Source organism: Plutella xylostella, chromosome 28 (assembly GCF_932276165.1).
Source record: "Plutella xylostella chromosome 28, ilPluXylo3.1, whole genome shotgun sequence".
In the NCBI taxonomy this organism is placed as follows: Eukaryota; Metazoa; Arthropoda; class Insecta; order Lepidoptera; family Plutellidae; genus Plutella; species Plutella xylostella.
The window spans coordinates 3,981,897-3,994,667 of NC_064008.1; the positions used below are offsets into that span (position 1 = coordinate 3,981,897).

A 12,771-nucleotide genomic window follows, 5' to 3' on the forward strand; every position below is an offset into this window, starting at 1 on the left:
GCAGCGACGTCGCTGCCATACATTTTAGGACGTTTGGATCGATCGTTCCTTTTTGGCGACACAACGCAATGGGGCCACGCCCTAACAGACATACCTTCAAGAGCGGCGCCTGTTCCGTGAGACTCTTCAGCTCGACGCTCAGTTTCTGCAGCGTGGTTTTGCCTGTTCGTGTGCTACGTTGTAGGGAGGCCACCGAGTCTTCGAGAGAGACTTGCTCGCTACGCAGTTCTGTTAGCCTGGTGAAAGAAATTCAGTATTAGTGGGATTTTTTATACAGGGTGTTAAGTAAATGGTAGTAAGGCAAAAGAGGGTCATTTAGAAGTATTGTTTGGAGAGATTATAAAATTAAAAAAAACTTCTACAAAAAAACTGGCTACAAGGTTTTTTGAAATGCAATATTTTGTTCAAGATTTTATTCTACACTTTGTTTTTCAGCCCCTTTCCGCTTACTGTAGGTAAATAATACAGTGGACATATTTCGACTGTTAAGACCATAGGACGATTGAATCAAATCGTACTTGATGTTTCTAATAATAAGAACCAAGACAGGGCCTTACCATAAAAACATAGACACCTGCTAAACGCTGCCAAGCTAACAAACGCCTTATAAATATGGTTTGATTACGGTGTAATTATCTTTTTACGGTGTTACTACCAAAACTACACATAAACATGGAAATGGTTTATGTACAGAATACACACAAACCATTTATATTAAAACTACACTATATCTCAAACCAGCTAAGCTCTACCTCCACATACCGTCTCTCCAACTCGGCTAGTGTCTCCTCGCTCGCCCGCAGCGCGCTCGGGTCCTGCTCGCTCGTGTCTTGTGTCACGGAGCTGGACCAACCCTAGACTATGTACCTTGACCAACCCTAGACTAGCTCTACCTCCACATACCGTCTCTCCAACTCGGCTAGTGTCTCCTCGCTCGCCCGCAGCGCGCTCGGGTCCTGCTCGCGAGTGTCTTGTGTCACGGAGCTGGACCAACCCTAGACTATGTACCTTGACCAACCCTAGACTAGCTCTACCTCCACATACCGTCTCTCCAACTCGGCTAGTGTCTCCTCGCTCGCCCGCAGCGCGCTCGGGTCCTGCTCGCGAGTGTCTTGTGTCACGGAGCTGGACCAACCCTAGACTATGTACCTTGACCAACCCTAGACTAGCTCTACCTCCACATACCGTCTCTCCAACTCGGCTAGTGTCTCCTCGCTCGCCCGCAGCGCGCTCGGGTCCTGCTCGCGAGTGTCTTGTGTCACGGAGCTGGACCAACCCTAGACTATGTACCTTGACCAACCCTAGACTAGCTCTACCTCCACATACCGTCTCTCCAACTCGGCTAGTGTCTCCTCGCTCGCCCGCAGCGCGCTCGGGTCCTGCTCGCGAGTGTCTTGTGTCACGGAGCTGGACCAACCCTAGACTATGTACCTTGACCAACCCTAGACTAGCTCTACCTCCACATACCGTCTCTCCAACTCGGCTAGTGTCTCCTCGCTCGCCCGCAGCGCGCTCGGGTCCTGCTCGCGAGTGTCTTGTGTCACGGAGCTGGACCAACCCTAGACTATGTACCTTGACCAACCCTAGACTAGCTCTACCTCCACATACCGTCTCTCCAACTCGGCTAGTGTCTCCTCGCTCGCCCGCAGCGCGCTCGGGTCCTGCTCGCGAGTGTCTTGTGTCACGGAGCTGGACCAACCCTAGACCATGTACCTTGACCAACCCTAGACTAGCTCTACCTCCACATACCGTCTCTCCAACTCGGCTAGTGTCTCCTCGCTCGCCCGCAGCGCGCTCGGGTCCTGCTCGCGAGTGTCTTGTGTCACGGAGCTGGACCAACCCTAGACTATGTACCTTGACCAACCCTAGACTAGTGTAATAAATCAAACACAAGTTATCAGTTGACCGTTTAATGCGAGACTAAAGGCGCGGTACATAGACACCTACCCTATACTATGAATTATACATATCATATATAGATCTACCTACATTACACCTCCACCCTTAATTACGAACATGTCATACAAATAAAGTTGCATCTCTGAGGCAGAAGACTATCCTTTAGATAGGTACCTACTAACTTATTTACTTACTCAAACCTAGCTATTATTTTTATTACTGGTGAGTTTGTGCTTATACATAATAATAATAACAAAGTACTTATAACAATGTTTCTACTATAGTTACTTTTACATTTACAGGTTACGTGACTAGTTACTAACATATTATTAGTTTGGTAGTACAGCTTTAGATCAGGAGAAGTACCTACTTGACACGATAACAATAAAATACAATCTTTAACATTAATCAGGTAGATATACAAATTACAATCCAATACAATCAATAATAAACAAGCTATCAGAAAACATCGTCAATCCCGAAACGATGTGGAGGTCTACGGTCCCTTTGTGGACGGGGATGTGGCACCGGGCCGGGAGCCGGGTCGAGCCGCGCCTGGTCCGCGAGCGCCGCCGGCGCCGCCGCGCCCGCCTCCGCTCCCCCCCCTCGTCCTTGCCCCTCGGATGGTTCACACGGATAAATGAAAGGATTGCTGATGTTCTTTGGCCTACTTCCCTCCACCCTCACCGGTGTGGAATGTGTTGAGTGCTCGACACGTTTCTTTAATTGATCTATATGCCTATGTATCTCGGTTCCATCTAGCATTTTAACTTTATAATTCGTATCACCACATTTTTCGCTAATTCGACCGGCTAACCAGCGCGCGCCGGGCCGGTAACTCCGGGCCCAGACGAGGTCCCCGGGCGCGAGGCCGCGCTCGGCGCCGCCCGCCGCCGCCAGCTGGCGCTGCTGTGCCTCCCGTACGTGATCCGACCGCGACGGTTTTAACATATCGAGACGTGTACGCAAATTTCGACCTTGTAACAATTTAGCGGGTGTTTCCCCTGTGGTACAATGCTCTGTGTTACGGTATATTAACAAAAATCGACATAACGCCGTTTCAACATCAACCCCTTGTATTAACGCTTTTTTAATAACTTTTTTACAAGTCCGGACCGCGTTCTCTGCTGCCCCATTTGAAGCAGGATGATAGGGCGCAGAATGGATTGATTTTATTCCATTATTTCTTAAAAACTGAATAAACTCATTACTGGAGAAAGGTGGTCCGTTATCTGTAACTATTTGTTTTGCCAAGCCAAATCTCGCAAAGCTTTCTCTCAGCTTCGCAATGACATTCCTAGCTGAGGTAGAATTCATTTTCCAAATTTCTATCCATTTGGAACACGCGTCCACCAATACTAGGTACGTACTGCCCTCTATAGGGCCCAGAAAATCTAAGTGGAGCCTCGACCACGGCCTGTCGGGCCACGGCCAGGCGCGCGGCGCGTGCGCGGGCGGCGCGTCCGCCACCGCGGCGCACACGGCGCACGCGCGGCACATCGCCTCCAGCGCCTCGTCTATCCCTGGGAACCACACGTAGCTCCGTGCAATGCACTTGCTCTTTACTATGCCCATATGAGAGTCGTGTATCTCTTTTAAAACCTTGTCCCTGCACTCCGCCGGAACAACTACCCGATGCCCCCACATGAGGCAACCTAGCTCCGTGTACAACTCATTTTTTCTAGTTACAAACGGTTTCAATTCCCGTATTTCTACTTCATTTGGCCAGCCGTCCCTAACGTAACTTAGCACGCGACTTAGCACTGGATCCCGCTGAGTCATTTTCTTAAGGTCGTTATAGTCTAAAAGAAACGCTTCTGTAGCAAAATGTAAATAAGTTTGCTCCGGTACAAGGTCATCCCCACTTAACCGACCGCCCTCGGCCCTGTGTTCCGCTATCATTCTGGACAAACAATCAGCCGTGTTTCTATCCGTGCTTACATATTGTATATCAAAATCATAGGCTGATAAAGTTAACGCCCAACGCTGTAATCGGCTCGCTGTCATGTTCGGTATTCCCGTGCCCGGTCCAAAAATGCTAACCAATGGTTTATGGTCTGTCTTAAGTACGAACCTACGACCATATAGGTACTGATGAAATTTTTTAACCGCGTATACAATAGCTAATGCTTCTTTATGAATTTGGCTGTAGTTCTGTTCCGCGTTGGTGAGTGCTCGTGACGCGTAGGCGACGGGGCGCTCCCGGCCCGTGGCGTCGCCCTGCGCCAGCACGGCGCCGAGCCCCCGCGAGCTCGCGTCCACTGTCAGCACCGCCGGTCGTGACACATCATAATGACATAATACCTCCGCGTGACATAATAGACTTTTTACCTTCTCAAAAGCTAACCTCTGTTCCGGCCCCCAGATCCAGGCCTGATCTTTTTTTAATAAATCATACAACGGTGCTAAAGTATAGCTTAAATTGTTAATGAACTTAGCATAGAAATTTATCATTCCTAAAAAAGACCTTAGCTGAGAGACATCCTTCGGCGGAGTCATCCTTAATATGGGTTTAACCTTGTCCGGGTCCGCTCTTATTCCATTATGGTCTATGACATAACCCAAGAACTTTATCTCATTTGTAAAAAATACGCATTTTTCCCGCTTTATTTTTAAACCATGATCCCTTAATCGATCTAAGATCTTATTTAATGTCTCAAAATGCTCCTCTATTGTTGAGCTTGCACATAAAATATCGTCCAAGAAGACAATAACATTCGGAATATCCTTGAATATATTGCTCATTATTCTTTGAAAAATTCCCGGGCTCGACGCTAAACCATACACCAGTCTGTTATACTTAAAAAGACCCCTATGTGTGTTAATCACTGTAAACTTACTGGTGTCATCTAGTAATACTTGATTGTACGCCTGAGATAAATCAATTTTACTGTAGATGCTAGTCCCGTTTAAATTAGTAAATAAATCCTCAATTTTAGGAACCGGATACTTATCAACTGCGAGAACACGATTAAGAGTTACCTTATAGTCAGCACACAACCGTAGTGAACCATCCGCCTTGTTGGCAATGACGAGGGGCGTGGCCCAGTCCGAGGCGTCGACGGGCTCGATGACGCCGTCGCGGAGCATGCGGTCCAGCTCGGCGTCCACCCGCTCCCGCAGCGCGTAGGGCAGCGGCCGCGCCCTACAGAACACCGGCGCGGCGCCCTCGCGCACGTGCAGGCGCGCGCGCCCGCCGGTGAAACATCCCAGTCCACCGTTCCATAAATCACCATGCCTGGAATGCAATTCGCCAATTAATTTATTTTTTTCTGACACCTCTACACTGTTAATTTGAAATTTAGGTACATCTATACTGAGTTCAGTTAACCACTGTCGTCCTAAGAGCGTCGTTGTACCCTTATCTATTACGTATAGATCTAATAATTTATTGACCCCCTTATACTTCACTTTGACCTCTATGTAACCTACCGGTTTCGTTTTTGACCCATCGTAAAATGATAAAATTAATTCACATGGTTTAATCGTGAAACCGCTGAAATTGCTATCGTACATTTGTTTGCTAATACACGAAAGGGCTGAGCCCGTATCTATTTCCATATTTAGTTTACAATTTTCTACTTGTAAAATTAAACTAACCGGCTTATACTCCCTCAAGGACATTTGGTGAACAGGTTCGTCTTCTTCCCGTTGTTCATCGCTGTCCCTTTCTTGTCCTTCTTCTTCCTCCCTCATGAGATATGAGGGGGTAGGGCCGCCCCGCCCTGTGTAGCCGCCGCGGCGCCGCTGCCACGTGGCGCGGCCGCCGCGCGCGCTCCCGCCGCGCCGCCCGCCGCCGCCGCCCGCCCCGCGTCGCGCTCCGCTACTCCAGTCTCGCTGCTGCTGCGCCATCCCCGGCGCGCCTCCGCCGCCCGCCTGCCCGCCTTGCTCCAGGCCCATCGGGCACATTCGCCTTAAGTGTCCCACTTTCCGGCACCGGCTGCACTCGAAGAGTCGGAACTTGCAGTCCCAGTGCGGGTGTCGATGGTCCCCGCACGCCTTGCACGGCGCCGCCCGCAGGTGGTGCACCTCGCTGCAGCCCGGCGGCCCGCCGCCGCCGCCCGCCGCCATCTTGCCCGGCTCCACCGCTCGCGCGTCCCGTTCCGCTGCTTCGATAGTGGTGGCTATTTGCACTGCCTTAGTAAAATCCACGGTGTCCTCCGCAAATAACCTCTGACGGGTGGCGTCACTAGCTAACCCGCACACAAATTGATCTCGCATGTTCTCGTCCAACGTTTTCGCGAATTCACAATACCTCGCTAGTTTCTTTAATTCAGCCACGAACAGAGCCACGTTTTGATCACTGCGCTGACGACACTGTCTAAAACGGAACCGCTCTGCTAATATTGCTGGTTTCGGCTGTAAATGTTCCTTGACGAGGGCCACCAGATCCGCGTATGTTTTGTCCTTTGGTTTTGACGGGCTACACAAATTAACCATCAATTCATATGCACTCTCGCCGACGCACGCTATTAATGTAGGCACCTTCAGTGATTCCTTAACGTCGTTTACTAGGAACGACATCTCCAACCGTTCGCAATAAGCTTCCCAGTTCCCGGCAACCACGTCGAACTCCGTTATTTTACCGGCCATTTTTAAATTTGAACCAGCCTCGTTCGCCAGTGTAATAAATCAAACACAAGTTATCAGTTGACCGTTTAATGCGAGACTAAAGGCGCGGTACATAGACACCTACCCTATACTATGAATTATACATATCATATATAGATCTACCTACATTACAACTAGCTCTACCTCCACATACCGTCTCTCCAACTCGGCTAGTGTCTCCTCGCTCGCCCGCAGCGCGCTCGGGTCCTGCTCGCGAGTGTCTTGTGTCACGGAGCTGGACCAACCCTAGACTATGTACCTTGACCAACCCTAGACTAGCTCTACCTCCACATACCGTCTCTCCAACTCGGCTAGTGTCTCCTCGCTCGCCCGCAGCGCGCTCGGGTCCTGCTCGCGAGTGTCTTGTGTCACGGAGCTGGACCAACCCTAGACTATGTACCTTGACCAACCCTAGACTAGCTCTACCTCCACATACCGTCTCTCCAACTCGGCTAGTGTCTCCTCGCTCGCCCGCAGCGCGCTCGGGTCCTGCTCGCGAGTGTCTTGTGTCACGGAGCTGGACCAACCCTAGACTATGTACCTTGACCAACCCTAGACTAGCTCTACCTCCACATACCGTCTCTCCAACTCGGCTAGTGTCTCCTCGCTCGCCCGCAGCGCGCTCGGGTCCTGCTCGCGAGTGTCTTGTGTCACGGAGCTGGACCAACCCTAGACTATGTACCTTGACCAACCCTAGACTAGCTCTACCTCCACATACCGTCTCTCCAACTCGGCTAGTGTCTCCTCGCTCGCCCGCAGCGCGCTCGGGTCCTGCTCGCGAGTGTCTTGTGTCACGGAGCTGGACCAACCCTAGACCATGTACCTTGACCAACCCTAGACTAGCTCTACCTCCACATACCGTCTCTCCAACTCGGCTAGTGTCTCCTCGCTCGCCCGCAGCGCGCTCGGGTCCTGCTCGCGAGTGTCTTGTGTCACGGAGCTGGACCAACCCTAGACTATGTACCTTGACCAACCCTAGACTAGCTCTACCTCCACATACCGTCTCTCCAACTCGGCTAGTGTCTCCTCGCTCGCCCGCAGCGCGCTCGGGTCCTGCTCGCGAGTGTCTTGTGTCACGGAGCTGGACCAACCCTAGACTATGTACCTTGACCAACCCTAGACTAGCTCTACCTCCACATACCGTCTCTCCAACTCGGCTAGTGTCTCCTCGCTCGCCCGCAGCGCGCTCAAGTCCTGCTCGCGAGTGTCTTGTGTCACGGAGCTGGACCAACCCTAGACTATGTACCTTGACCAACCCTAGACTAGCTCTACCTCCACATACCGTCTCTCCAACTCGGCTAGTGTCTCCTCGCTCGCCCGCAGCGCGCTCGGGTCCTGCTCGCGAGTGTCTTGTGTCACGGAGCTGGACCAACCCTAGACTATGTACCTTGACCAACCCTAGACTAGCTCTACCTCCACATACCGTCTCTCCAACTCGGCTAGTGTCTCCTCGCTCGCCCGCAGCGCGCTCGGGTCCTGCTCGCGAGTGTCTTGTGTCACGGAGCTGGACCAACCCTAGACTATGTACCTTGACCAACCCTAGACTAGCTCTACCTCCACATACCGTCTCTCCAACTCGGCTAGTGTCTCCTCGCTCGCCCGCAGCGCGCTCGGGTCCTGCTCGCGAGTGTCTTGTGTCACGGAGCTGGACCAACCCTAGACCATGTACCTTGACCAACCCTAGACTAGCTCTACCTCCACATACCGTCTCTCCAACTCGGCTAGTGTCTCCTCGCTCGCCCGCAGCGCGCTCGGGTCCTGCTCGCGAGTGTCTTGTGTCACGGAGCTGGACCAACCCTAGACTATGTACCTTGACCAACCCTAGACTAGCTCTACCTCCACATACCGTCTCTCCAACTCGGCTAGTGTCTCCTCGCTCGCCCGCAGCGCGCTCGGGTCCTGCTCGCGAGTGTCTTGTGTCACGGAGCTGGACCAACCCTAGACTATGTACCTTGACCAACCCTAGACTAGCTCTACCTCCACATACCGTCTCTCCAACTCGGCTAGTGTCTCCTCGCTCGCCCGCAGCGCGCTCGGGTCCTGCTCGCGAGTGTCTTGTGTCACGGAGCTGGACCAACCCTAGACTATGTACCTTGACCAACCCTAGACTAGCTCTACCTCCACATACCGTCTCTCCAACTCGGCTAGTGCCTCCTCGCTCGCCCGCAGCGCGCTCGGGTCCTGCTCGCGAGTGTCTTGTGTCACGGAGCTGGACCAACCCTAGACCATGTACCTTGACCAACCCTAGACTAGCTCTACCTCCACATACCGTCTCTCCAACTCGGCTAGTGTCTCCTCGCTCGCCCGCAGCGCGCTCGGGTCCTGCTCGCGAGTGTCTTGTGTCACGGAGCTGGACCAACCCTAGACTATGTACCTTGACCAACCCTAGACTAGCTCTACCTCCACATACCGTCTCTCCAACTCGGCTAGTGTCTCCTCGCTCGCCCGCAGCGCGCTCGGGTCCTGCTCGCGAGTGTCTTGTGTCACGGAGCTGGACCAACCCTAGACCATGTACCTTGACCAACCCTAGACTAGCTCTACCTCCACATACCGTCTCTCCAACTCGGCTAGTGTCTCCTCGCTCGCCCGCAGCGCGCTCGGGTCCTGCTCGCGAGTGTCTTGTGTCACGGAGCTGGACCAACCCTAGACTATGTACCTTGACCAACCCTAGACTAGCTCTACCTCCACATACCGTCTCTCCAACTCGGCTAGTGTCTTCTCGCTCGCCCGCAGCGCGCTCGGGTCCTGCTCGCGAGTGTCTTGTGTCACGGAGCTGGACCAACCCTAGACTATGTACCTTGACCAACCCTAGACTAGCTCTACCTCCACATACCGTCTCTCCAACTCGGCTAGTGTCTCCTCGCTCGCCCGCAGCGCGCTCGGGTCCTGCTCGCGAGTGTCTTGTGTCACGGAGCTGGACCAACCCTAGACTATGTACCTTGACCAACCCTAGACTAGCTCTACCTCCACATACCGTCTCTCCAACTCGGCTAGTGTCTCCTCGCTCGCCCGCAGCGCGCTCGGGTCCTGCTCGCGAGTGTCTTGTGTCACGGAGCTGGACCAACCCTAGACTATGTACCTTGACCAACCCTAGACTAGCTCTACCTCCACATACCGTCTCTCCAACTCGGCTAGTGTCTCCTCGCTCGCCCGCAGCGCGCTCGGGTCCTGCTCGCGAGTGTCTTGTGTCACGGAGCTGGACCAACCCTAGACTATGTACCTTGACCAACCCTAGACTAGCTCTACCTCCACATACCGTCTCTCCAACTCGGCTAGTGTCTCCTCGCTCGCCCGCAGCGCGCTCGGGTCCTGCTCGCGAGTGTCTTGTGTCACGGAGCTGGACATGCGCCCGCGCATGGTTGTCTTGCCGCCGCCCGACATCGTACCTAGGGGGGAATAGAGGTTATTGTTGTGTTTTATTGTAGTTATAATAATAACAATAATTTATTTCATAGCCAAACTTAAACTTATGTACAGAAACCAAAGTTAACAAGCATAGATATAGGCTGTAAGCAATATGCATCAAATAATGTGTCCCTGATACTCAAACTAGGTAAAAACCTGTAATATGAGGATCAGTGGTCACTTACCGATATAATAGATTAAATGTTAGGAAAAATAACAGGTTATATCTAAGTACGGTCAGAATATGTATATGTAAGTAGCTATATGTAAGTACTTTTGTATCGTAAACCGATTGAGAGTTGGCAAGCTAAAAAGTGTATAGCTACTTTGAAGATTAATGTACAAGAGTACCTACAGTGTATGTGTGCAATATGGTAAAAGTTACTTAGTATAACATGGTATAACTTAGGTACTAGAGGCCCCTAGGAGGTCCGAATTTCGGCCTAGGCAATTTTATTTTATATTTGTCTCAATTTTTGCATGTTTGAATTGTTTAATATCTACCACACCATCCACCTCCAACCTTGGATGAATCCCATGCCCTACATTCCATTTACTACCAGAATATTTATTGTGTTTATTTTAATGTCCAAGATCACATCTAAAACTTACCAGCAGTCTCAATAACATCGCCCTTCAGCGTCACAACCCTATACCTCGTCGCCCCGTACGCTAATCTCGACGCTTGGTCCAAGTCGTTAGCGACTAGAGTATCGCGCAGAGAGTAGTAGAACGCGCATAGAACGCGCGGGTCTTTCACTTGGACCAGGTCGAAGAGACGGGGCACGTTTTCTGGGCTGTGGAAAGAGATAAAAGGTTGTGTTAAAGTATGCATATGGGACGATAACTGCATGTTGGTGTTGGTTCTGCTATAGATAAACAAAAAGATCTATAATCCATAGGGCTCGAAAACTTTTATCACCAAATGAAGCTTAAAGGATTTTATAGCACGTCATTCTTGAATACCGAATTTTACTATCGAATTATATCATATTATTGGTCCTACATGACAACGGTGGTAGATTTACCTGCCAACTGGTATGTCACTGATGAAAAATTCACCCTGTAACCAAATCACAGACAAATATTCGTCAAAATTCAAGTATTTATAAACATTGAACTCACTAATTGACTCGTTTCTCGTAATACTTCTGCAGGTGCGTTTGTTTGTCGAGCGCTATGAACGTGGCTCGGCCTATGTCGTTTTTCTTCAGGAACTCCACGCACGCCTGAAAGAAGGAAAAATATATGCTGAATATGGGTATAAAATGAAACTTTTATAAGTACGCATTAAACTTAGTCCAAATCAATAAAATAATGGCTTAATGGTTAATCATTAACTATAAATATCCAATACCTATGATAAATTAAATTAATATTTTAAAATTATAAATTAAATTGATAATAAATTAGTTAAAAAACTAATCAAACTTAATACACCAGGAATACAAATTATATTAATCTAGGGAATAAAACATTTATTTTAGAAGCCACTTTATAAATGCTCATATATACATGTTTTTTTACCTGTGCCGTGTCCACAGTATCTGTCACTATGTTGTCTAGCGCGCCGCAACACGTTGATATCGCCACGTCGTATTTACTGTCTATTGCGCCGAGATCACCCTGTAATAATAATCAAGTATTTTATGCCACTGTAGGGATATGAAATAATATACTAGTAGATTCCTTAATCATAATTTTAAATAAACCCATCAAGTTTCAGGACTCTTAAGACAGTTTACAGTATTTGTCATATCTTCTGAATGACACAATGGTCTTATAGTGTTTCCCATTGATTTGGCAAACATGATTTCAATTACTTGTAAAATTCCACCCAGACTAAGGCCTATACCCTTTAGTAGACCAATACTGACTGACGATAGTCAAGATTTAGTATTGCGGTGACCCTTAAATTTCCAATTTTTATAATACTTACCAATCGTCCGAAGATCCCCGGCAAGCGACCGGCATTCTTCTCCCTCATGAGCGAGTGTAACACGCGGCCGCGCGACGCTCATCGCTTGTTTAGACTGTTCTAGCGTCGCTCTGTGTATAGGTGGGTACTGAACAACGTTTCGAGGTGTAATGTAACATGTTACGCAGCGAGCATTCGTGCAGTCAGTACGTACTGTTACGGGGAAACCAGCGAGCAACAAGCCGATTTTTGATCATAGCGATGCTCGCTGGGAATTTTACATTACAGTCCGTAACGTTGAACAGTACCCACCTTATGTGAAGTCACTCACCAGTCGTCCGAAGATTCATTGCTTGTTTGGACTCTTCTAGTGTCGATCAGAAAGGCTAACACGGGGCACATTTAAGACGTGATAAAAGTTCTTCATCGCACTCGCTCTTGAGGCTGCGCGATGTGAGTGAGCGCGATACAAAACTTTTGTCACGTCCTAATTGCGCCCCGTGCTAGCCCTTCTGTGTATGTGAAGTCACTCACCAGTCGTCCGAAGATCCCCGGCAAGCGGCCGGCATTCTTCTCTCTCATGAGCGAGTCCAACACGCGGCCGCGCGAGCGATTAGCGTTCATAGCTTGTTTAGACTCTTCTAGTGTCGCTCTGTAAATGTGGAGTTTCATTTTATTAAAGAGAATACTATGGCTATTCAAAGAAAAGCTGGAGATGTCATATCAATACAGTAGGTAAATCTTTTAAAGTACATACATACACATATGCATATACATATGCACTCACGACTGTAATCCCCGAAGGTGGTAATCAGAGGTGGCTCACAAGCGAGCCATACACTTTTCGCAGCACATTTGTACTCACGTGATAGGTAACGAACCATATCGCCGTTTTGGAATAACTACAATGCACTTAGGATACACATCTAGAATCTAGA

General features: G+C 49.7%; 1 protein-coding gene across 1 annotated transcript in view; it reads right to left on the bottom strand.

Moving 5' to 3' along the window:
- Nucleotides 1-12,771, bottom strand: part of LOC105395941 (structural maintenance of chromosomes protein 4) — a 28,737-nt gene that overhangs the window by 10,874 nt on the left and 5,092 nt on the right. The window contains exons 11-16 of the mRNA XM_048631220.1: nt 12,368-12,485; nt 11,443-11,541; nt 11,041-11,144; nt 10,528-10,712; nt 9,767-9,896; nt 95-236 (exon numbers count right to left, since the gene is read on the bottom strand). Of these exons, the coding sequence (XP_048487177.1) occupies nt 95-236; nt 9,767-9,896; nt 10,528-10,712; nt 11,041-11,144; nt 11,443-11,541; nt 12,368-12,485 (778 nt within the window). The remainder of the gene's footprint in view (nt 1-94; nt 237-9,766; nt 9,897-10,527; nt 10,713-11,040; nt 11,145-11,442; nt 11,542-12,367; nt 12,486-12,771) is intronic.